General features: G+C 41.5%; 1 protein-coding gene across 1 annotated transcript in view; it reads left to right on the forward strand.

The window, feature by feature from the left end:
* DHRSX (dehydrogenase/reductase X-linked) overlaps positions 1 to 26,523 on the forward strand; it is a 170,050-nt gene that overhangs the window by 19,479 nt on the left and 124,048 nt on the right. Inside the window, exon 2 of the mRNA XM_069770499.1 lies at positions 18,552 to 18,659. Coding sequence (XP_069626600.1) covers positions 18,552 to 18,659 — 108 coding nt within the window. The remainder of the gene's footprint in view (positions 1 to 18,551; positions 18,660 to 26,523) is intronic.

The raw sequence follows: 26,523 nt of genomic DNA on the forward strand, positions 1-26,523 counted from the left end.
CTCAGTTTGCTTAGACCATGCAGATGCTGTCCCACACAAATACTGTACCTGGGGCTCCCTTGCTCAGTGCTGGAGTAGTGTTGAAGTTACATGGGTACTGACATGTAATTCTTGATTCAACTCAGTTATGGTAAAGCTTTTAGTGCATTGAACAAATAGGGTCTTATGAAATATTTTGATACCTGTGTCACTAAGGTTATGTGCCTTGCCTTCCAGACAGGGCAAGATTCAAGATTTGGGCAGTTATGGAGTAGAAATGTCATAATTATATACACACACACGCAGCCCTGTCTTGGTGTTTTCAGAAACTGTCGCCTGCCAGTTTCAAGCTTCCCATCCTTGCAGTTTCTAAATTACAGATGTCTTTACAGACAGTGATTTTGGGTTTGTGGCTTTATCGTAGTGTATGATAGTGCAGATGTGGTGGAATATAGCAAGGTTTAAATGGGGTTATTGCCAGCAATGAAAGAAAGTATTGGACAGCTACTATTCTTAAAGCAAGTAACCAAAAAAGCAGTGATATTTTGCTTCATGTCCGAATTGCTTTTAAGGAAAAAGAAAGTGCCATAGTTTCGTAATAAAATTACGACGTTTGCTTTCCTTTCACCATATTTGTGCTCTGCTAGGAGAGGTTTGATGCTTCACAGAATATTCACTGGGCAAGAAAACTACATCCCCTATCCTACCGAAAGCACCCTCAGAGTTGTGTAAGGCTGAGTAAGAGCTCTTGGCTCTGACACACTTCTGCTTTTTGTAGTGTGACTGTTTTCTGCCAGAGTATGCTTTCTGAAACATGGACATTCTGCCATCTGAGGGAATGTCTAACCATGATTGCTAACATTGCTCAATATTTTAAATTAGCCTGGAGAAGGGAAAAAAGGAAAGTTGGACCTAAAAAATGCACCGAACTTGTTTCTGAAGGAGGACCTTGAGGGAACGGTTAAAACCTTTTTTTTTTTTTTTTTTTCTTTTTTCTTGTTGACACATTGGTAACATGGTGATATAACTAAACAGCCTCCAACTCTTTTCCAACCTAAATGATTCTATGATTCTATGAGGAAATACGCATCTCCTACAAGCTCTGCGCTGAGTTATCCTCTCTGACATCAGCTTCACCAGTGTGAGAAAACAGTCAGGCCAGAGGAAAGCAAAGCTCGGTCACCTCCTGACCTCGCATCTCACACCGGTGTTTCTGACACGCACAAACCAGGATTGAAGTTAATGAGCCTTATGAGTGTTCAATGAATTTGGGATTAAGTTTTTAATCTGCTATGCTACAGGCAAGGGTTTGATTGCCACCTCTGGCTGCCTGGGCGCGTTGTGCCACAGCAGGAGGCAGGTGATGCTCCGTGTTAGCGATTTCTACCAAAACAACTGATACTAGGGCCTGTATCTCAAGTGCTTTGCAAAGCCACCGCAGAAGATGCTCTCTGCCCTAGGCAGGTTATTTTTAAAACAGAAACAGATAGTTCTGTAAAACGGTATTTTAACAAACATTTCAGCCTGTCCTGGCTAAGGAAATTATGTATGAGTTGACGTCAGAACCTCGTTCTTTAAAAAAAATTCAGTGGTACCATTGCAAATGGCTTGTAAAGGATGCAACAGTCTACGTATTACACAGAATGAAAGCAACTTTCTAAATAAAACATTACTGGCACTACACTTTCTGCAAACCAGGGCTGACACAGTGAAGAGATGAGCTTGTAATTTTTTTACAGAATGTATCCCAGTGAACAGAGCACCTGTAGAGCCGTAAGTGCTGGCTTTGTGGCAAATGGATATAACCTGGATAACTGGAAATGAAACATTGGTGCTACGAAGTGCTACTTAGAGCAGATATACAAGGGCTTCTTGGACATATTTTTCCAAAATAACATCTTGTTAATGAATAAAGCCATCCAGTGTGAATACAGATATCATCTAATCTGCCTCTTGGAATGCTCTCATGCTAATTAATGCCACCACCTATATGCCAGTCTTACTTGTGCATTCATGACTGGAGTCACTGCTTTGCACGGTGAACGATTTTAACATTAAATAGTCTGCTGAAAATTAGTAGGAAAAAGGTCAAGAAATGCAAAATCCGTGTTCTCTCAATGATGCTGTACTTCCTCATTATATGGTACAGATATTTAAAGAGCAATTAACTCGAGTCAGAAGCAAGTTTCGAGAGCTGCAGACGCTGCCATCAGTAGTGCTGGTAGGCGCTAGCAGAGTTCTCTGCACTTGGTTGTAGGCATGTAACTTTATTCCTCCTGTAGTTTCTCATGGGTTCATTTTTGCGGTTGATCTTATAAAGTCATTATGTGTAGTCATCCAGCACTGCAGGGAGGAAAGGTGTATTTGAAAATACAGGGGAGAGAGTGTAAAACAACCAAATAGGTGGGCTATGTTGTACCCTCGAGTTCAGCTTGAGCATGGCTGTTAGGGTTATACTGCACTGGCATGTGGTCTTACTTGTTTATGCGTATGGCCTTTATTGGGATTTTTACTATTAGGTGTAGCATATCTTCTGTCCATCTCTTCCACCTCCTTTTTTAAAGTGATTAAAAAAATTATTTTTTTCTCAATATTTACTCATTAAAACCAGTCATAAAATATTCTAGTGAAGCATAGGTGAAAACCATGATTTTTTTCAGTCTTCTAATCCCATTTTCAAAGTATGCTTTTTCTTCTGTAAAAGAAAAGCATACACATACCCACATACGCATATAGAAAATGATTAATTCAGTGATGATGTCCAGTTTATTCAGTTCACATTCTTCCAGGTTGCTACCCTCTGCTGTAAAGGACTAAGTCATCTGTACAAGTGAGGTCCAGCTGATGGCCAGCACGTGGTTTTGCTCAAGGCTGCAGCGATGGGGACCGAGTCCGGGAGCCGTCAGCGGGCAGCGTGTGGCCAGCGTGGCCGTTCTGCCGGCAGCGTCTCTGCAGGCGTGATCTGTTGCTTGCAAATGCATTGGGGTCTGTGCCAAAATGGGTTTGCAGCATGCTCCTCTGGCTTGCCCGGTGGTGGTTTGGAGGGGGAGATGCTGAGACCTCTTCTTCCTCCTGGTCCCTGGCGTCTGCAACAGCAAAAGGACCAGGGGAACGCGAGGCTGGCTAAGTGCCCGCACTCCGCGGAGAAACATCGCTGCCGTCACAGGAGCATAGGTGCTGCGATGCCGGTGAGTTGTTCTGGGCGTCCCTCTTCGTGGTGACATCGCTCCTGTCTGCCTCGGGTTTGACTGTCGCTACTGCTTTTTTACCTGAACACTTGTCTTCCCCGGGCTAAACCTGCATGGGGCTGGCTTTGCCGGCGTGGGATAGGTGCTGGCGTACTGCCGAGCTGGGCAAAGCACTCGCTTATAAAGGTACCATGTGCGTTAGCAGAGCAACACTTGCAGAAGAAGAGTTCGTTCAGTAAAACGATGTCTTCCTGTTTCTCCAGGTGAAACGGGGGACACCAGTGACCGCGTCTGGAGTAGAGCGTGGGCTTTTGCTGGTACAGCAGCACTGGTCCAAGCTGCACCAGGGCACAGATGTGTTAGCCAGATGCTGTAGCCTACCTTGGGAGGGAGGTGGTACTGCGGGCAGAGCGAAGGTAGTGTAACCCTCGGATTTTCTGTGTGGAAAGTTGCAAAGCTTCAAATGCAATGCAATAAAATAAACGTTGATATGAGGACTCTAGCAGCTGCTGGTTCAGCTTGGAGAGACGGGAAGGGCTCTCTTTGCTCTCCCCGAAAAGAGCTGCACACCTTTTGCCTTCTATATCACCAGTAATTTCTTCTGAGAGGGATGCTAACTCATGGCGAAGCCCCCCCAGGGACCGAGGGTGAGTGGGCTGCCTGTTTGGAATATGCGTTACGGTGGGCTGATGGAGACGGAAGGCTGGAGTCTGGAATAGCAACTGCATTTTAGGGTCACGTCTTTCAAATCATCGAGAAGTCAATGCGCAGCGTAAGGTGTGTGTTTGAAACACAGGCCTTGCATGTTCGTGGAAAGAAGCCCTAGAGAGAGAAATATTGGAAACAGCAGAGAGCTGCCAAACAAGCCAGCGCAAGCTGTTAGGCTTTTATTCCTCAAGCTCTTCCCCTGCCCCCCCCATACACTTAAATTGCTAAATTCCTTTATGCTGGTCAAAGAAAAGCTTCATTCAAATGATTTTAATTATTTAGCATCAAACAGAAGTTAAACATAGGTGTAATTTTTTGCTGTTTAATGTGAGCTGTGATATGAGGGCTGTAGACAGGTCACTGCCATCCACCAGCTTGGCAAGGTCCGTCCTTTGAGTGGTGGCTCCAGGTATATCAGCTGCACTGGAAGTTGATTATCAGCTTAGCATGATGAAGATGGGACTATAAGACCTGTCATAATAAACAAAGTGTCTTTTTCTGAAAAAGGAAAAAGACTGTTTCACACCAATGGGCCGTTGCAGGACCATGCGATCTGAGCTAGATCCTCTGGTCAGGGGGAACAGAAAGCAGGCGTGAAGCCTGTTTGTGCTAGTGCTGATGCCTGAAAAGTGCTGATATTTCTGTCTGATGTCCTTAGAAGGACTGACAGGGTGCACTGTGATGTATCGGCCTGTTTGAAGTGCAGGTGAGATCAGATATTTGGGGAGTGAGGTCATAGCCTGGCTGTGCAGAAGGGCCGGCGTGGTCCCTGCAGCCTTCACCTCCCTTCTTAGAAGGAGGATGGTTGGGAGGTATCAGCCAGCAAAGACACGAGTTTCTGTATGAAATGAGCTTTCCCCTTAAAAATTTGGAAAGCTATTTATAGGAGGTGATTAAATGTAGGGACAAAAATAGGATGTTTGTGTCATACTCCTGGAGCATTATCAATATTGGGACTTGTTTTGTGAGCAGTTGCGTTTCTTCAGAGGAGCGTGTGATACTCTCTAATTGAAATATTAATAGCAGATAATGACACTGTGGAATGATGGCCTCTTATACGGAGGCATACTTCGAGAGCTTCTAATCTGTGTGGTAACTCTGCATATTAAAAATCTTTGACAATTTTGATGAAGAGCAATTATAGAGCATGCACAGTAGCTGCTCTTTGAAGTTAACTAATTCCCTGAGTCCCGTGAATCGGCATTAGATTAATGGCCTATAAAATTTCATTCAAAAATAAGATTTTCACTGAGGAATAAAAACGTCTAATTTTTTTAAAAAAACTAGCTGTCACTATTGCAAAGTAGCTACCTTCCTTGTGAAAACTTTGGTGCATATTTTATGAGGAACAAGAAAGATGAAAATTGAAAGAAAATGTGTGAGTATGAGATCACTTCAACATGTGTTAAGAAAGAGGAGTCTGAAAAGAAATCAGTCTTTTCCTAGAAAAGGACTGTCAGGAGAGAATTAGGAAATTATATATATAGTGCAGTCAAGACCTTTCTGTACTTGCACTTTCATACTCCATTTGAAACCCCTGACCTGCTTGTGGTTTCAAAGAAGAGAAAAAATGAATAAAATTCCATCTTTGGAAAACAAATGTTGTAGCTGTCTTGAAGACAGAACATGTGCATGCCCGTTGTACTTTCTCATTCCAAGTTAGAATTGATTTTTAAGCAGTTTTGTGTGCAGAAAACAGCTCCATCCAAAGGCTCAGGGGGTATAAGTGAAACTCCCATCTTTAAAAAAAAAAACCAACAAAAAAAACCCCCACAAAGCTATCTTCCGTCACGAATTTGTGCTTCTGGTGGTGGCCCTGGGAGGCAGCCTGTGTCAGGGGAGGGTTTTGCAGCTCAGAGCCCCGTGCAGCCAGGGCATCGAGCTCCGGCATCGCCCCACGCGGGGCAGCTCCCCCTGGGGCTGCGCAGCCCCACGAGCGTCTCCGTCAACACGCTCTTGTCCCAAGGTGAACCTCGTTTTCCTTGGAGCTACTGCTTTGGGTGCGTACGCTGAGGGGCAGATGGGCGCCCAGAGGAGTGGTGATCTGTGGGCAGCCTTTGCCGCTCTCCGGACTCTTCACCAGGAGCCGGCTAGCAGAAGAAATAAATGTATTAGCCAGGGGCTGGTTTGAAGGGTGTAGAAGTAGGGCAGAGAGGAAGAGGAAGGGATGTTGAGGCTATTTTCCATCTTTTTTATTAAGCTGGTAGCACCTGAGGTTTATCTCATATTAATGTCGATGCTGTAATGGCTTCTGATCATTAATCGCTTCTGCAGATTTTAATAATATGGAAATGTGCTTTTTAACATTTTGTATTTTAATTAATTGCAGGTATCTCAGGGTAGCTTTAAGTACCAATTGGTTTATGTGTTACTCTTCCTGTTAACTAGATTTTTCCCAATAACCTCCAATCACCTTGTACCTCTCTTCCTGATTCTAATTGCTGGAGCTTTGTATACATTAAGAAGCACTTCAGTTCACAAGTGATTGCACAGTTTTCTGAAGTGAAGTACTCCAGAAACTTTCAATTACCTTTTAAGTTCTGTATACTAACTCGTGACTTCTGCTTACTTATTTACGTTTGATGGAAATACTGTTACGCTGAAGCCACAGGAAGCAAAGGGGACTCTTTAAGTGGCAGCAGAACATTTTGGCGGCTGGGAGAGGCAGATCTGAATGTGACCTTCAGCTGGATGCTCTTAAGCTTGATTGGGATATGGAAATTACATTCTCTGGGAAGAGAGAAGATGCAGTTTAAACTGCTCTTAATGATCTTGCCAGCTTCCCCTCGCCCCCCCCCCCAAATCTAATATAGTAAGGGAATATTTAAAGAATCGACTTTTCCTATGTATTGGTTGCCCAGCTGTATCTCTCCATCTGTGCTCTGAGCAAGAAGTGATGGAATGATTAATTCAATCTTTTAATAGTGTGTGGTCAGAATAAGAGGTGTTGGAATTCACAAGCAGTAAAAGTAGAAGCTGTAAAGACGATTTTGGGGGTTGTGATACAATATCCTGTACTGTCTAGGAATGTGATAATACTGTCAATACTGTCTTGAAAATTAAAAATAACATATTTGGTCTTTTGAAAAGTATGGATCATAGTGCAAAGTATAAATTGTTTTCTGTTGGCTTTTTAATTCCTGTGGTAGGATGCTAAAAAGCAGGTAGCAATATTTCGCTTTTGGTTTGGATTTCCAGTTTGACCATAAGTAAGGAGACCACTCTTTGCTTCAGTTTCTGCATAAGAAAGTGCTGATGAATATCTGATTTTCAGCATTTTCTGAGCTTCGGGTGCTGTCAATATTCGCCAGACTTGAAGGTTTATGGCAAAACCTTTCTTCCATGCAAGGTGTGGGGGCTTGCCGGCTTGGGTTGATTTCTGCATTATTTGGGATTAAATCAAGAGTAGCAGCTGTTTTTTTGTTTTTTTTTTTTTCCTGAGGTCTTTTGTTGTGAAACAACCAGGCCAGCGTTTACAATCTCCTGAAATGCATTGCAGCCAGTTGTGACATTTACTCAGTTCACCATGGGGTTAACAGACATGTCACTCTTTGTTGATTGCTTTTTTCTTCAGCATTTCAAACTCACTGTCATCACCCTGATTTTTAGGTCAAAACTATAACCTAAATGCTAATTTTTCACAGTTAGACACGAAATTTTAAAACCTTAGGAATTCTGTGCCAGACTTCATGCAGATAACTGTCAAGTTTTTTGAGGTAGCTGGGGTGTGGTCTTTCCAAGAGAAGACATTTTCTGACATTACTTACATTTAGCTTTATTTTGTATTTGTGTCTGCTTACAAATTGATCACTGGATTTCTGAGCATGGTATGGAGAAATATTACGTTTATTGGGGACTTTTGCGGGAGGGGAAACCGTCTTTAAATGGCAAATGTTTGGTGAAACTGAAACTTTATGCTTTTAGATTGGAGGTTACACTGGGAAGGCTTTTGTATGATCAGGGGACGACTGAGAGCAAGGACCTGAAATGGCTTCTTACATACTGAGGGATGTAAACCATTCTGAGATGGAGCTGCATCTACTTGTTAGCTGTTTGTAAAAGCTTGGAGCCTGGACAATCTTCAGTTCCTGATACAGAATGAAAAAAAAAAATTGCTAATGTCTCTAAGTTTTGCAGGATGGGAAAATTCATTCTGCAGGTACTAGACTATGCAGAGCTATTTCCATTACCCCTATTTAAATCTCCTGGGATGAGCTCCTCTTTTTATCTCGTTATTTCACAACAGGAAAAAAATATAATTACAAGATGACATGACTTGAAGAGCATTGGGAAGTTTTACATAAAATGACATTGCCCGAGGTATTGCACAGTTACATTTGCCCAGAGGGAGGGAGTATGGGAGTAGGTATCAGTAAATCTGTTCAAAAGATAACCAGATGCCTTTTCTTGATTTAAAGATACACCTGTATATGACTTCCCTATCTTTAGTGTGACTGGAGTGAAAGAGAAGAAAGCCAAAGAGTAAGATTTAATAGGTAAATATATAAAAGGAATGAAAGATAAGCAGGGCAGAGAATACATGGCAAATGGAAATATGTCCTTCTCTATTCTTGTGATAGTATTTTCCCATGTAAGAAATGATATGGGCAAATGGATCCTTTAAATATATGCATATGTAGGGAATGGTTACTTTCTTCTCGGAGCTAGTGTCGAGTTTCTTTTCCTGGTATTTTTAACAAATCCAGTAATCTTTCACATGCAGGCTGTGGCTGTCCAGTATACTGTAAGGAATTATCGGGATTTCTTCATATTATTGCAGCAACTGTCTTGCCCTTATTTCACAAAACCCCGTGTTAGATTTTTGTGAAGTGCCTTTTATGAGCGAAGCCAGGACTGCTCACGGGACTGCTGAGCCAAATCAGCGCTGTGCCCTTCAGCCACCGCTCCTGGCAGAGCAGAGTGGTGTCCCACACACCTCTCGTATCTGGCTGTACGGCAGCGAAGCCCTTTCTTCTCTTCCAAGCGAAGGTGGCATTTCACGGCCTCATCCGAGTCTCTAGTTGGCATCTGTCCCCAACACAAAACGATTGCATGGTGGAGCAAAATATGCCATGTGTGGTGTAGTCCAGTGCCAAATATTCTTGCACAAGTTCATCAATATGTAGTATCAGCCTTTATCTGAAATATCCTTGTTCCTTGAGACTAGTGTTTTTCTGGCAAAAAACTGGCTGAAGCCAGGAATAGCAAGGATGTTTAAGATAAGGACTAGCGTGTGATGGCAGAAGTTGCTCAATGCCAGTTTGGAACTTGCAGAGTCATAATTTCACTAATATAATTTGTACTTGTAGTTCTAAGGCAACTTTTCCATCTCTTATTTCTTTTTTTTTCTTTTCTCTCTCCCCACTTCCCTCCTTCTCTCCCTCCCCTCCCAGGGATTGAGTGCTCTCCTAATCCTGCACATTCGGTTGGGAACTTTACTCCCAGACTGGATTGTGGGCAAACTTGGATTCCTGATGAATTTTTAGCAGATTTTAATAGTGCACTGTGGTATTTCCCAACTGTCTGATTTGTATAATGCTGTGTTCAATCTATCTATTTGGCACTCGTAAAAATTAGATTCAAATCTCTTATCTTTAGACGAGTTTTGGCTAAAGGAACAAAGTACCCAAGAATGGCAAACATGGCCAGAAGTGAGATTTAGGACTCGGGAACTGCACCTTCCCATCTACTTCTGCTTTCTTTTACCTTAGGGCAGCTCCATATTTGTGGGGATCAAATTTCCTAATATCTCTCTGTCAAAAGCAGCCTGAACTTGTATTGTAAAAAGCTCAGATGTATGCTTCATCAAACCGCTTTTCAATGCAGCCTTGTTTCCCATTGTCTTGGAGAAAGCCAATTCAGAAATGGCAAGAAAACTTCCCAGCTAAACCATCCTCTTTAGCTTTCTCCATTCTCAGCCTCTTCCTTCTTGTGGGGGGGCAACATTCAGCTTTTTTTGGTATGATCAATGAGCCTGATGCAGAAGGTCTCTGTAGGGTTTATTGGAGGAAGAGGATCTTCACAGTCAGAGCGAAGACAGCATAAATCAGTTTGGAAAATTACCACCTATATTGTGTTGGAAAACTGCAATTATCTTTTACTCTGAGCAGCCCTTCTGCCAAGTCTAGCAGCATCACAAAGACCAGGATCAGTATTACTGAGGATCCTATTTGACAAATAAACCAGAAGCTCTCAGGCTGCAGCCAAAAGATCTGTGAAAATGCAGCTTCCCTTGGCTCTCGTAAGCAGGCAGGACTTCACTTGCAAATACTCCAGTCATGTGCACTAGAAAACAGGGCACTGAAAATCCATGTGCAAGTGCAGAGGAAGTACTTTTCAGATGACTTTGGCAGTAGGTGTAGCTTACCTTTCTACCAGTCTGTGGTTACAGTGCCTTGACTTACACCATCTTCCCCCCACCAAACCATGGTTGATTTGCATCCGTTAAGTAGCAGGACGCCAAGCTCTCTGTGCAGGTCTCATTGCTGGACCCTTTTTTTGCCTTGAGGACAATGCCACCATGCAGAGATTTATGATTCAGGTGTATTAAATTGCTTAGAGATGTGTCTCTCCCAGCTAAATACTTGGAAGTAGGGGGGAAGGTGAAGAGAGGGGAAAGCGGGTTGAAGCACTTGAAAAGGACCTCTTCTTGACCAAAATAACTTTTTCTGGTGTCTTTGAGAGTCTAACACTCCCTTCTGCTTCGCCTTCCACACCCTGCCTTCCACACACACTTCTCCCTTTATCTGCATTTATCCTGTCTTTCCAAGAATCACTAGAAGAAATGCAGATAGGTGTGTCATGCAAATGAAATTTTTAGTGCAGCTTTCCACCCCCCTTCCCATTGTTGCTAGAGAGATCTCTTATCACAAGATTTGGATTTTTGAGTGCCAAAAACCGTTGCTCTGAAAAGCTGCCTTATTTAGGGTATTGTTATTTTTCTTTAGCAAAAAAAAAATATTTCTTTCAGTACTGTAATGCTGGCATTATAACTTTCTTCTTACTACTGCGCCAGTTTATCTTGCATCTTTTCTAGTAAGTGGATTTCTTTTACTATCGTTAGGTCTTGCTGTGGATACTGGTGCTCCAGTCTTGTGATATTGAATGCTGATAATACTTGTTGCTATCTAATACCTCCCAAGGCTCCCCAGTGTGTTCATGAGATGCAAAATAAGAGGAGGAGGAGCTAGTCTGCTTATTAATCCTTTGTAGTACAGCTTTCCCATGTAATAAATGAGATATGTGGGGATGAGTCGTGGAATCGATTTTGGGAACTTGTGTCTCTGGCTTCTGTGAAGGGCTTGTCGTCTTGCCTGCAAATGTTATCACTTCGTCCCTATAAGCAAGCTGGCATGCTTGTCAAAAAGCTAAACAAATGCTATAAACTTACAGCAGGATTAAATTTGGGGGTTTTTTTAGTTGTTTTCATTGGCAATTAAAAAAAATTAGTCTAGCTCAGCAGATGTTTGCTGCTAATTCTGAAGAGATATCACTTGTTCCCGTGTTGACAAGGTCGGGAAGGGATGAGGATACACATTAGCTCCTTAGCTGGGTGAGCACGCTGCTTTTCTAGTTGGTGTAGCTGCTGACTCCCGTGCTTTTGTGTCATTTGCTGCCTTGCTGCGCTTCAGCAATTTGTCCAGGCTTGCTGGATATGTAGTGCCTTGGCTTGAGTTACAGCACTGGTTGGGTTCCCAGGTGTCCAGGCAGCCCAGACAAATTGCTGCCGCTGGTCCAGTGGCTGCCCATGTTCCATGTGTGCGGGAGCTCCGCTCTATTGTGGAAATGTCCGCTTCACAGGGCACGGGCTGCACGTGTGTTCCTGTGTTGGATATCCCAGCCTGAAATACAGGGGATGGAGCTTCTATGGATTTCCAGCATCGGTAAGTGTGGGTTATTGTTTGTTGGTTCATTGGCACGCAGCGTTTTAGGACCTGTGTGTGCCTTGTGCAATTGTTAAACAAGAAACTTGGTCTTAGAGATGCCAGGGGTTTTGCTGTGGTTTTGTGAGCGGTTGTTAACAATCCGTCTTCCCTATCAGTGGCTGTGTGGGAGGCTTCTTAAATTAGGTCTTCCCCTGGCTGCTGAAATTCTTACAGCCATCTGGCTGCTGCTGTTCCATTAATAGCACCTTGAGATACTATGCATTTGTAGGGTAAGGGACACATTTCCATGGTTTGGTTTCTCCTGCTGTTCTGGTTCTTCAACACCTTTCCCTTCCCATGAGTAACTCCAGGGCCAGTCTGTCTCCGGTACCTCCATTTCCTCATGATTCCTGACTTTCACTTCTTCTGCAGAAGTCAAGTAAGACAAAAGCTAGGAGGCTTGTCACCTAGCTGGTGCAAAATTCCAGTTGTGCTTGGAAACAGATGCTTTCCCTGGGCAAATGAATCTCCCTTACAGAATGCATCCATCGATTCGAGGTACATTGGACCTGCTGGTCCTGAGCCAGTGGATCTGCATGTGCGCATGACAGTTGTTCATTAGCAGAAGGTCTGGTGGCCTCAGCTGCTGAAACCAGCAGGATACCTTTTCACAGAAGGACTAGTCAGGCTGGTTGCCACCTACCTGGTTTCCAGCCTTAAAAGACTTCAATCTTGATTGCATATTGATGTTCCTCAGGAAAGTGATAGGAAGCAGCAGAGGCAGAAGAGATTTTGGTGTGCAAATACGGGAAGACCATTTGCATCTGAAAGATCATCTGCATAGGCTTAGGATGTGCAACTTCTCTGCTGCTAAAAACTGGTGTCATACAAGAAAAAATGATTGGTTTATTCCTCAGGACTTGAGTACCTGAAATTGTCTTCTGTTAGGATAGTCCTGGAATGACTTTTTGAGTCTAGACCCCATTTACTCAGTTTCTGCCAAAACAGAAGTTTACAGAGATGTTACTGTAAGGCTCACACAAAAGGCTATTGCTGAAAGCTGCATGGATTCCCCAGTGGTCTACTGATTGCCTCTCAGAGTAGCAAATGAATTATTTTTCTACATCTGCTTTGAAAGAGATCTTAATGGCTATAATCTCAGCGCTGCCACAGTGTAAATCAAGGAAAAAGAGTCGGAGTATTTTAGGATAGGAAAAAGTACTCAATAATTTGGTGGTAGACTGAGCTATGTGAATTCTTTAGCCAACTAGAAAAACTCAATTGTGCCTTGTCCTGTGGTGTTAGATGAGGACTGACAATTGCAGTTTGCCCTCTTTTTCTCACTCAGTGTTGCTATACAGGAACAGCTCCAAACTTGGCTCTTGTTATTCTGTCATCAAACTAAATATTCATTGTGGCTTCTTTTCTTTTTTTCCTTTTTTTCTTTCCATCTGTGGTTCTGCCAGTTATCTTCAGGCATAATATTTGCATTTAAATTATTCAGTTATAGGCGGAAGGAAAAAAATAACTGTTACGATTTGTCTGTGGGGTCTCTTCAGCACAAATGCCACCAAAATCCCTTGCGCCGAGTGCCCGGTGCAGGCAGGTCCCAGCATGGCACCTCTCGTGTGGATCCTTTGACCAGCTCTTTGGATGCCTTCAGTAGTGGTTGTCTTTCTTGCCTGAGAAGGACTGGGGACTGATTCAGACAATCTAAATTCTGCCTTTGGCCTTCAATATCTTAAAAAGAGGGTTTAATGAAGAGATTAATATAAAGATATTATACTTTAATGTCCACATGACTCACTCATAATGTTCCACAATGCAGATGCTGGATTAATAGGGTAGGAGATGGAACGTTGCACAAATTTGATGCAATTTGCCTTTAATAAACTTCTAATACTTATTTTTGGCCTCAAACAGGCTGTGTTGTAAAGATTACAGAATACCAAAGCAAGCAACTCTTAAGGGGAGCTCTTCTTCTGAGGTTTGCATTGTCTGTGTTCACATAGTACATTTCTGCAAAGAAGAAAGTTTAATGCCTCTGTTTTGATTTGGCTACTTCAATTACCCCCACCCCTACCCCAGAGTTGAGATTTTGCCAGCAGGAACTGGTCATTGATATGGAAGTGGTCATTGATAAGGGTCTGCAGTCTTTTATTTCTCTGTGGTCTTGGCAGTTGCAGAGACATCTTGACAGCCCTCCTTAAGAGTCCCTTGAAAATTAGTATTTTTAAAAATTACAGAATTGTCTTAAATTCTTCATAGTATCGGCTTTCTGTGAGGATATCTCTGTACATGGAAGTTAATTCAGATTAAGGAGAGGTATATTTAAAAGGACAATAATTATTTTAAAGTAGCTTCATATCTGGACATATTTACTACAGAATAAATCTACCTTATTTTTTTGCTTTAGCTTAATCCACTTGCAAAGTAGACAGGCTTATTTCTTCCAAATATGTTGGGATGCAGGCAGAACCTGCAGCCTGAGAGAAGCCTCTCTCAGACTTTGGCATGATAAAGCAGCACCGAAGGACTGCAGGCTGGTTTCTTCGAACACAAAGGGAAATTAACAGCTAGTGCTTGGTCAGGGGATTTCATTAGCACCAGGGCTGTACGGTTCTCGTGTCCCACGGTGAGATCACTGGCATTATGCCTCTGTAATTGAGATTGGTATCTACCTACTTACCAGGAGCAGAGGCAGAGAGAGAGCTGGGGTGTTTTAAATGAGGTGCAAGAAGCGCCAGAGGGAACCTCCCCAGCCTGGCAAGGCTGGTGGGTCTCCACTGCCTCCCGCCCGGGGGGCTCCCAGCGTCCGGCCATGCTCCGCTCAACCTCTCGCACCAAATAAACCAGTATCTGCTGGAAAACCAGGCTGAGCCCAGGTCTGCTTTGAAAGTTTCATGTTGGGTTTCGTCATGGAAAAGGTATTTTCACACTGAAAAGGTGGGTGTTTCACAAACTCTACCCGACAGTGGAGTTCTAGTGGGAACAGGGCACCAGTAAACTGCCTTTCACTGTAGTTGCCGCTGGCTTACACACGCAGCACGGGTTTGATCTTGACCACTTTTATTGATGTAAGAACTAGCAGTGTCTCTCATGGAGATTCATTTTACATTAAGGTATCTGTCTTGATGGAAACAGTACACCTTTTCTGCAGATTAAAATTAATTTAAGATTAATAAAAATAGAAATTAATAATTAATTGAGGGGGTTATTTTGTTGGGGGGTTTTTTTGTCCCGTCCTCCCCCACCCCCCAAGATGTGTTTCTGTTTTTCTCTTTGTGTTTTCCATTTTGGCTGAAGTGAGCCGATATACTGAGATGTGACATGCAGCGTTGTGTCTATTCAAAACCATGCTATGTAGAAGCTGTATACTGTACCTGTTGTAAATAAAATGGATACCGTCCATTTATCCATGTGTCTGCAGCCCTCATTTCTCCCTCCCTGGGTGCTTTCTTAGGTCCTTGGAGCTAGCTGCTATAAACAGGCCTGTTTTAAAGCTCTCTGTAATTCAGGATGTCACTGAATGCATCTCTGCAGTGGAGTCTGTCTGTCATGCTCTTCGTTGCAGGTTGGTAATGTACCTAATTTGAGTGGTCATTGGGACCGAAAATTGTCCTTTTCTTTGCAGCCCTCATGGACAGGACAGGACTGGGCATTTTCTTTCATTGTTTTCTGCTAAGCACCATTTCACCGCAGTGATACCTGTTACCACTTTGCTCTTCTGACTTCCCATTTTTCCTTCATGTTATTGCCCCTTCTCCAGTCCTGACTTCTTTTTCTCATTTTCTTTCATTCATTTTCTTCTAAGAAGTGAATTAATTTTGCACTAAAATGTCACTTCTTACTCAATAGATAGATATAGTGGAGCAGTAGTGGAAATGAGTGACAGCACCTGTATGCAATGTGTGAAATCCAAATGTCACATTGGCAATGTAGTGAGAGGGAAGGAAGGAAGAGGAGGCATGGGGAGGCAGAAGAGGAGGAGAAGGTACTTGTGCCCAAAGGAAAGCAATTTCTCTTGAGGAAATTACTTTACTAGTGTTGGAGTATGTTTTTTCAGCTATAGTGAAATAAACAAAAATGGAAATTACTTAATTTTCCTTTTCTTCTTTGGATTCTGTACCCAAATGCACAGGTGAAACAGGATTAATGATAAATGGGGAGGGAGAGCTCTGGGGAGGAAGCAAACCTCGCATTTGTGCACCTTGTTCTGTCACGTGTCAGTGGAATTTTCAATGTAGTTTGTGATTGGATTAACTAAACTTTAAAAGAAAATTACTTAGTGGACCCCAGCTAACATTTTTGCCTTCTAGATGGCATTTTCTTTAGAAGTACATATGCAGTTGCCACATGCAGAATTCACACATGTATCTATCATGGCCAGAAATGGCCTTTCCTGCTTTAAACCAAGGCAATGCCAGTGCTGCCTGTATGGATTTAAAGCTGTTCGACCCTTCAGGAGGGGCCTCAGAATGGCTCTTGCAGCGTCACTTGACTGAATGAAATGGTATTTGCTTTGCAAGAGTTCATTTTTCAGAGTCTTGAACTTTTCAAGCTAATAAAATCTCAAAAAGATGTTTGTTTCAGAACTGTCTGCCATATTGGGTATGGCAGGGCAATACCCCAGAAAAGGGTATTGCCCTGTTCCTGGTTAAGAGACCTGTCTCCTCTCAGCATGCCTTTGGTACAAGGCAATGTGTCCGTGTTTTCATGCGGTCTAAAATGTTGAACAGTGGGCACATACTGGTCCCCCTTTTTATGAACACAGATCATTCAGGCAGTGATTTTTAACTCCATGGCTGAGAGGACTTGAGATTATATGTCCTTGCCAAATTTCAAGTATGTCCGGTCACGCTGAGGCACAAGGTCTGTTCACACAGAGGTGACAACAACTTGTTTCACACTAAGAACATTTATTTTTCTTCCTCTTTAAAATCTTTGTTTTCTGTCTGCATTTTCAAAAACTGCAAAAACTTTTTTTTTCCTTTTTTTTTCTGCTTCACTGACAGAGAACAGACCAGGAAAACAACCTAAAAAGATCAAGTCTGGTAAAGTAATAAGCAATTAAAAAATGCTACCCAGAGTGGACAATTTACCCAAGTATATATGGTCAGGTCTAGCTTTAATTTCCAGGCTTAATTATTGAAAAAAATGTGGGCATTTTACTTCGAGTTTGTTAGGAGAAATATTTTTGATGGAGATTGCAAGACTGCATATAACTAAACTGAAGCCCTTTAGGAAAGCTCTTGGCAAAGTTTTATTTAGTTTCAGTTATATATACTAGAACACCTACATGCATGGATATCACTGTAATGGGAATTAACTTTCAAATACTTGCAAAAAATTCTCACTCTGCATGGATGGGAAGAATCATGTCATTACCTGAAGAGAACAGAAATTCATGTTGAATTGTGCTGGAAAGAACTATGTGTTTCAGAAAAGTTGAAATCCGTGTCCTTTTTGAAGTTGCTGTGAAGAAAGCAGCTTCTATCAGCACTAGTTCTGTGTTTCATAACCATATAAAATATGAGCTTCTGTCGTACAACAAAGCAATCCCCTAAAAACCTAGAAATCAAAATAGAAAGTCCTTTGATAGATGAAAGTCGGCATCTTTTTAACATTTGTTATCTATAACATTGCCTACGGACAGTGCACCGCAGCAAAATGAAATATTCAGCGTCGTTTTCCCTGTACAAATACCTAGCAGCTTCTTCTAAAAAGCAAACAGAAATTCACCTCGGTCACCTGAAGACCACACTTCACGTGCTTCACATGAAAGATTCGCCACCTCATAAAAAACCCCCAGATTTGATATTTGACCTCATTCGTGCCTCCCCCAAGCAGTTAAGCTAAAATGCCTTTGCTCTCCTCTGGCGGGAGGGGCTCCCTCCATCTTGGAGGGCTGCCTTGGGCAACCTGCGGCCTGCAGGAGAGCTCGCAGTCGGGGTGGCGGCCGCCCCGCCGGGGTCATCCCCACCACTTTTTGGCTCACTCGGCGGTCGAAGGGCTGCCGGGGGATGCAGGAGACGTGGGCTGTAGGTCTACGCGGCCCCTGGCAGAGGGGGTTTGGGGAGCGTGGCCTGCCCGCCGGGCTGTGTGCTTGTGGGGGCAGAGGCACCGTGGGGCCGGCCTGCTGCCTTCTGTGGGAGAGGGCTGGGGTGGGTGGGAGAAGCAGGTGGGCGTTTTGTGAGAAAAATTGCCCCCTCCTTTCTGTGGGGGCCAGGACCCTGTGATTTTCAACAGGGAGAGCGCTCAGTTCGTCAGGTAAATTAGGTCCGCCGGCTCCTGCCCTTTAGCTGCACTGTCTTTGACTGAGCCAGGTGCTGTTTCCCCCATGTTACCGGCAGAGGCCTGTCCTTTGTCATTCAAGAAGTTTTCAGGGTATCATGCTGCCGATGACTGAATTTTTTTCCCTGTATGCATGGAGTAAACCATCCCTGAGCTGACTTGTAACAGCGGTCACCTTGCTCTGTAAGGAAGCGAAGGTGAAAATTTTAAGGGGCGGATTGCTGCAGGATGACAAAATGCATGCAAATAGAAATGAGAAACTTTCTGAACTGGGCGTTTGTCTTCTGTGTCATCAACCCCAGTCTTTCGTGAACTGTTACTACTGGAAGATTACAGCGCAGTAGATAATGGTGGATTCTGACTAGTTTTTATTTCCATACAGAGTTTGCTTCTGAGATTGTTTACTGGCCTGGCTTGAGTGGTCTGTTAAGTCTACGCCTCTTTAAAATACATCTTAACTTCTTAATTGTGTTACTATTGTGAACTAACCTTGCATTATTTCTTTTTCTTCATATAGTTTTCCCTACACAAAATGGAAAGGTTGCTATAGTGACTGGAGGTGCTAAAGGAATTGGTTACCAAACTGTGAAGCATTTGGCAAGACTTGGCATGCACGTTATAATAGGTAAAGTCATTATTTTTGTAATCTTAATATATTTTTTGTTTTGGAAAGTAATTTTTTTCTTTTAAGGAGTATTTTCTTTCCAGTGTAAGTAAAGATATGGCAGGGAAAGGTAGGAGAGGGTTTTGCTAGAATTTAGCACAAATAAGGATTTCTTTTATGTTTTGCTTTGCAAGATCTTAAAGAAAAGTGGATGGAATTATTTTTTCTGCAAAATTTTGAAGAGTTGGACTACCTTATATAAGAAGTAAACAGTAAGGTCACAAAACAAAATTAAAAATATGGGTATTACAAAAATATTTTGTTATCTTATTACTGAGGATGGACTGTGCTTCAATGTTAGGGTGCACATGCTCATTACGAGGAAAACTAATAAAAGCCGTAAAGGAATATTCCAGTGTGTAGTGGGGGATGATCTGTGTTCTGAGGGCAGAGGAAGCCCTTGTAACTTCATCCATGCAAAAATTGCACATTTAGTTCTCCGTTTGTCACTGTAGGTGGCCTTTGTAGGCAAGGCAAGGCAATAAATACCCTGAGAGGTTCATTTGTGTCAGTCTGAGATGGGCTGGACAGCTCACCTTCTCGGAGCTGCCTGTTTCCCTCCATTGATAATAAAGAGCTTATAACGTGACTATGTTAGACTGAGGCATCTGAAGATAGGATAGGTGAATTTTTGTAGGAACTCCAAAAATGTCGTGAGCGCACAATTTCTTCTCTCTACTACAGACAATATTAGTGAGACTTTCTTCCTATTTTTAAAGCATTCTGTACTATATATATGCACTAATATATCTACTAAATCTGTATGTAACATCATGAATACTCATATGTTTAAAATGCTACAGTCTGCTCCCTTCATCTTTCCTTAACTAGATTTTTACCTAAAACACTGTAACTTTTGCACCATAAGGTTACTGAAGGTTGGTATTTCATAATACACTAGCAAGCTGGTGATGCCATTTTAGTTAGCTTTTATACAGAATGTGCTCTCACTAAGGTTTTGTATACACATCTTTAAAAAAACCCAAAAGACACCAAACAATAAATAAGAGCATAGTGGCCATGTAGTTTTAGTCTAGTGCAATCAGTAACACTAATGGAGTTGCCCTGGAATCATACAGGTGTAATGCAGAATACCACTTACTCGTACGTGTTTTAATAGATGTGTCAAAATGAAGCATCTGCAAAATGCAAGCAGATGCTGCTCTATGCTAGATGTAGCTAATGATGTCAGCATTAGTATTTCACTAAAGAAGTCGCTTTTCATGTTTAAGGTAGACTGCAAAAATGTACTCGGTGGGAAAACAAAAAGGCTAATTTTTTTCTCTTTGCACAGGGTCATGGAAGCATAGAACATTGCTACTTTTTTGAAGACATATTTTATACCATTTAAAGTTTAGGGCATTTAGTGTAACAAGATTCAGTGTGTGATCTTTGGGAAAGGGATGGTGATATTTAATTACAAAATCTCTAAATAAGCTGATTGATTTTTTTCAACTCGCAATCACCCCCTCACAGATCTCATTCCCTCACACTCACACCCATACTCTCACAAGCACCAAGATGTGTGTGCTCATGTGGCCTGGTGAGCATCACTTGTGTGCAGCGTGGGAAAAAGTACACCAGCTACTGAGTCCTTATCATGTCTCTGTGGTTCTTCTTGATTGGAAATGATCAGCTAGTTTATGGACAGATCTTTTATACCCTTTAGGAGTCATCAGCTCTTAGTACATTTTTCTTTGTCTGGACTATACAGGCTCTGTCTATGGCCTATTTTCTGGGTGGGCTAATAGGAAAAGTAATGGTATGGGTGATATGCCACAACCTGGATGTTATCCTCTTGGTGGCAGAGTGCATGGTCATCTGCTGGCAGGTCCTCTGGGCTGTGGCCTTGACATAAACAACACAGGAACCGTGTCCTGGAAACATCCTTTATTTTCAATATGGGGCATTCTTTTAACTCTTTGCTCTGCTCTTTCTTCTGGTGCTTAAAGACACACACACTTCTATTCACTCTTCAGTTGTACCAACCTTAATATTTGCATTACGAATCTCTACAAATGGAAATTAATGAAATTAATTATAAGAAGCGTTTGATGAGTAAGATTTTCAACTGATTCAATTCTTTCAGGCAAACTCTGACCTAAACAGTGAGCCCAGTGAGTCACAGCCATCTTCTTTGCCTGTGAAATTCTTCAGAGCAAAGAAGCCCTGTCAGTAGAATGGGTAGTCTCAGGCTTTGTTCCAGCTGCAAGATTAAAACAGTCTCAAAAGCACATTAAATGCAATGACCTTCCATCCTTGTTGCTAATTGTTGGCCCCAAGTGTCCAGTGTATGCTCAAAATACCTGCTGGCACATTGGCATGCATTAGCACATTCAGCTTCAGGCCACACAAGCAAAGATTTAAGCCTCAAATAAGACAGCAAGTGTGCTCAAGCTTTCTATGCTAGAAATGTTTTAATCCTATGTTTGTATATAGGGGTGAATTTACGTGAAAAAATGTGGATGTTAGGTGAATTTGGGCTTGCAAGGGAGACTCGTGTACCTCACAGTCAGTCTTGCCCATTCACTGAATGCTTCTTTCCCATTACAGGGACTAAGTAATGGGAATATTTAGCAATAAAGAGTGATATCCCTGCAGTGGGCAAATGAGTCAAGCCTGAATGTCTGATGCAAAGATGATTCACCATTTGTGATGGATGTGATTTTACTCCATTTGACATTTTAGAGGAGTAAATGTTTGAAGTAACTTACTTTTAAATCCAACCTACCAATGGAAGGAGGAAGACAAATACGTAGAAAGCACATTGCCTTGTGGAACAGGAATAGGCACCGTATGAAAAGGCAGTGTGCTCACTCAGAGCATTTTCAGCAAGCGGTTGCACAGTGCTTTTACAGCTTCTTCCTTTCCAGTCCCAGCACTGGTGCACAAGACTCCTTTCTCTCACCGATAGTCTCCCTCTGTGGATGCTGCTCACGCTGCCCTCAGCTTCTTGCTGGGAAAAAGGTTGGTGTGAATGCTGAAATGATGAAAGTAATTTTCTACGGGTTTTGTTTGATAGATCTCATTGAGACTTTTTGCCAGGCTGCGATAGCATTGCTCACAGTCAGCAGGGCTTTTACTTCAGGAAAATCTTGTGACAGACAGCAGATCCCTGGTAGGGAAAGCTACTGCCAGTGGTGAGTCTTCAGAGTCAAGCCACACCGGGAGCTCCTGCTCCCTCCGATGCAGTTTACTAGTTGATGAACAAGCTTGCAGTTTCATTTTCAGAGAGAGAAGGTAAATAACACACTGTTTTTGGTGCCTACTGACCTGTGGCTGATACTGAAGATGGTGTTTTGTGTGCACTTACAAATATATATGCTCTTAACAGTAAGGACATTGAAAATCACTGACGTCTCGGTCATTTTTATGACTCCCCAGTCATAAAACCCAGTAGGCTCAGCTCTGCGTCACAGTGTTTGCCACAGTTTTGTGAGTCTGAATTCAGACTGATTAGAAGAGTAAAATCTTCATATTCCTTCCATCCTTCATCATTGGGGTTTAATTTTAAGAGGATTCTGTAAGGGCATGTTAAAATGTTAAATTTAAAAAAGAGAGCTTCAGTTTGATTTTTCCTTTTTGTCTCAGTACATTGATAAAAGAAGGCTGGAAAAAAATGTGTAAGAATATATAATATAGAAGCTTTGATAATCCTGTCTGATAATGGTGAATGAAAATCAAAAGATTTCCAGCTTGACAACGTTACACATATGCTGCTCGGTATAAAACAGCAGGTTCAGGACAGTGTAATCAATCTTTAGTGTCTGAGTATATCAGTGTCACAATTTTCTGAGACAGGCTCACATTCTGAAGGAAACAGTCTCATTATATTTATATATATGTATATATATTCAAGTGACTTATTTAAGCCACACAATTTTGGCATAAATAAATGTAGTTCCATCACCAGACTCAGCACTTCTGTGTGAACTCTGTAAGCCCTGAAGGAGACCAACCAAGAGATATTTCTGTCATCTCTTTCATTCAAATTAGTTTCCAATTTTCAAGCTGGGCTCTCTGCACTATAAATCAGACAATTCTTATGTTGTATAATACTACAAAGTGACTTTGGAAGGATGATTAAACCCTATCAAGATGGTGCAATTGTTCATTTTCAAAGATGGTTTGATTTAATTTCAATTACTGAAAATTTATATGGGATACTTTAATAGTCTTTTCTCACTACAAATAGATGTATGAGATGCTTGAGTTATAATTTTTTCCAGAAAAGTATTTATCTTCCTAATTTTAGCCAGGTTTTGTTAGGCCTGAGTGAGTTGTAGAGTTAGTCAGGAAGTGTCGAAATGTTACCAGCCTTTTAAAAGTGGGTGATGGGTTCCTTTTTCTGGTATGAACATTAAGAAAATGCATGCAGATTGCCTTATAATTGTCATTCAGTTCAGTTTTTAACATATCAGTACACTGTAATCAGGGTTATGAAAAACTCTACTTACAGTGCTGTCTGTTATTTATACACTATGCATGTGCACACAGCCACACACAGCCTTCCAAATCCCTAAGAACTTTGTCAAACACTTTAGTCCCTAATTTCTGTGTGAACACTGTCACTATCCTTGTTTTAAAAAGACATTTTTCTTTTTAAAAAATGCATTGGTTTATGTTTATTAATTTTGAACATTCCACCTGTAAAATTTATAGGTTTCTTCTATAATTGGCTGTGGTTTAAGAGTACTTATTTATGAACAAACTCACTACAGCATTCCTTGGGACATTTGAAACTATTATTAAAATAGTGCCAAACATCTGAAAAGACACTTAGAGCACAAGAATTCTCTTTTGGGCAGTAATCTCAAGTAGAAATGTATCTCAGTCAACTGTGCAGGTGTATTTCATAGCAAAATACTTCAATTAACTGATCTCAACCGTCATGTGGATGAGGGAGATTTGGGTTGATATGGTTTGGATTTCTAGAAATCTTAAAAGAAAATTCTTAAGACTGTTAGGGACACTACACAGCCCAAAGGATAAGTACAAATGCCATTACATTCATACAGTAACATTGCATGTTATGACAGAACGTAGACATAAATGTTTATTTTCTTAGTAGAGAGGGTGTTACCACTGGAGTTCAACAGGGATATGCATTAGAACCCATGCCTTCAATGTATAATTTTAGAGGAGGAGCAAATAGTGAAGTGGCAAGTCTTTCAAATTGTATTAAATTATTCAGGGTAATAAAGACAAGGGATGTGTGTGAAGAATTGCAGGAAGACCGTAAGAAGCTGAGTGTTGAAAGGCATGTGCAATTCAACATAGATCAATATGGAGTGATGGACATGGGGAAAAAATTGAACTCCAGAAGAAGAAATGATGGGTTCTGTGTTGACCATCATCACTTTGGAGGAAGACCTTGGGGTCGAAATGGATTTTCTATGAAAACTCAGTGCTCAATAGCTTGCAAAGACCAAAACTAATATTAGAAATCGTTAGAAAAGGAACAAACAAAACAGACAACATGAGTTGATTCAACTGCATGAATCCTTTGTGTGCCAGCACCTTAAAGGCTGTGTTGAATTCTGGTCTGCCTATTTTAAAATGGATAGCATAAAAATTTAAATGGGTTAGAGGAAAACAAGCTTATCAAGGGCAGGGAGAAGCATCCTTATGAGGAACGACCAAATGGGCTTGGAGTCCCCAATCTGAAAATGTGTTCTGTACAGGCAGCCACTGTTCACTGTCTCTTCTAAAAGAAGTATGTAAAATAGCAACTAAAAGATACAGTGGTTATGAATAGTATGGAGATTATTACAAACTCAGTATAAATACAGTACCACCCATCAAAAAAGAAATTAAACCAGTCCAAAACAAGACACTGTGATTAAAAACAAAATCTGTCAATACCATGAAAGTATTTCTGGACTAGTATCTTCTGCATGGGACCTTAGTACAGGAGAAGTGTAAGGTGGGCAGATATGAGGGTTGGGCAGTTTTAGGAAGGACATTGTGCATAGTCCAATGAGTGTGATTTTTATATTGAAAAAAATGTCAGGCATTATAAAAAATACAGAGTTAAATATGTGATAATACATTTTGGCAGCACTAGTGCAGTTTTTCTAGACATTAATTTAGTCATTAAGCATTTATTAAATGCTTTGAAGAATTCAACAACTGTGTGAATTAATTTAATCTTGATTTTCAAAAGCTTTTGGCAAGGTTCACGCCAAAAGATTTTAAAGTGGCTAGCTTGTCTTGAGATAAGTGAAAGATCTCTTGTAAATTAGTAACTGATTAGGAGACAGAAAATAACGTTTAGGAATTATTTGTCATCTTTGGGGTAGAGCAAAGGGACTCCTGATCCCATAGGCATATGTTCAGTACATTTATAAAAGATAGATACAGAAAAAAGGGTGAACAGTGAGATGATGCATTTTGGGCACATGTATTTAGGATAGTCAAATTAATTTGACTATTGATAATTAAGGGATTTGAGCTTCTGACACACAAGGAGAGGCTAAGAGATCTGGGACTGTTTAGCCTGGAAAGAAGGCTCAGGGGGACCTTTTCCTTGTGGATAAATACCTGATGGGGACAGTAAAGAAGATGGAGCCAAGGTCTGCTTAGTGGTGCCCATGACTGGACAAGAGGCAATGGGCACAAACCAAAACACAGGAAATTTCATTTAAGCATAAGAAAACTCTTTTTTTACATTGAGGGTGGTCAAACAGTGGCACAGTTTTCCCAGAGAGATTGTGGAGTCTCCATCCTCAGATATACTCAAAACCTGACTGGACATGGTCCTGGGCAACCAGCTGTAGCAGAGGGTGGGACGGGATGGTCTCCAGAGGTGCCTTGTGAAATCTTAACTGCTGTGAAGAATAGGGAATAATCTCACAATACTGAATGACTTCATGCAATGTTATGAAGGGATGGATAAATACAGTGTCAGTAAATGCAAATACTGCATATGAGGAAAAACAACCACACCTATATATTTACAAGAATAGGATCTAAATTAACTACTACCACTCAAAAAAAAAAAAAAAAAAGTTGTGATTTACTGTTGTAAGCTGTCTGCATAACATCTTTGATATTTAATGCCAGTCATAAAGGCAAATAAAATCTTATTACTTAGCAGGAAAAAAGATGAAAACAGGACAGGAAGTGTCCCTCTTCCTTTGTAGAAATCGTTGGTTCATCCTGTTGTGAATACTCAAAAGTAGTCTGGTAGAACTGGAAAAAATGAGAGAGGGATGGTGAGGAGGATGGGATGGCTCTGTGCAAGGTGGGGCTAAAAAAGGTTCTTCCGCTTGCAAACAGATGACTGAGGTGTGATATCATACAGTTATGAATGTTTTAGAGAAAGTGAATGAGAAGTGGTTATTCCCTGTCTTATTGTACACGAAGTAGAGAACATCCAACAAAATAATTAAAAAAACAAACTACTGAAGTACAGTCTTTTTAATATAATTAAGTGTGTCATTGAATCACAGACCCTGTTGTCCCAGAACCCTTTGGTGGCCAAGCACTTGAATGAATTGAAAGTGCAATTAGATGAAGTAGTGGAGGATAGGTTCATTGAGAGGCTACGTGCGACCTTTGATTCAGGAAATCTCTGAAACTTCTTGCTACTGGGAGGGTGTATTGGAAAACACCACTCCTAGACTTGATGCTGTCACTTATACCTTTTCCTTAAGCACCTGCTACAGGTTATTGTTGGAAACAGGGCACTTGTCTAGATATATCTTTGGTTTGATAAACAGGGTCATTCTTCTCGTTGGAGAATCTGGGTTGCTGAAACATAGGGCAAGAATGACGATTTCTTTTCTCTTTGCAAACAGGCATCCTCCTCCTTACTCAGTTT

Source organism: Haliaeetus albicilla, chromosome 25 (assembly GCF_947461875.1).
Source record: "Haliaeetus albicilla chromosome 25, bHalAlb1.1, whole genome shotgun sequence".
NCBI classification, from domain to species: domain Eukaryota; kingdom Metazoa; phylum Chordata; class Aves; order Accipitriformes; family Accipitridae; genus Haliaeetus; species Haliaeetus albicilla.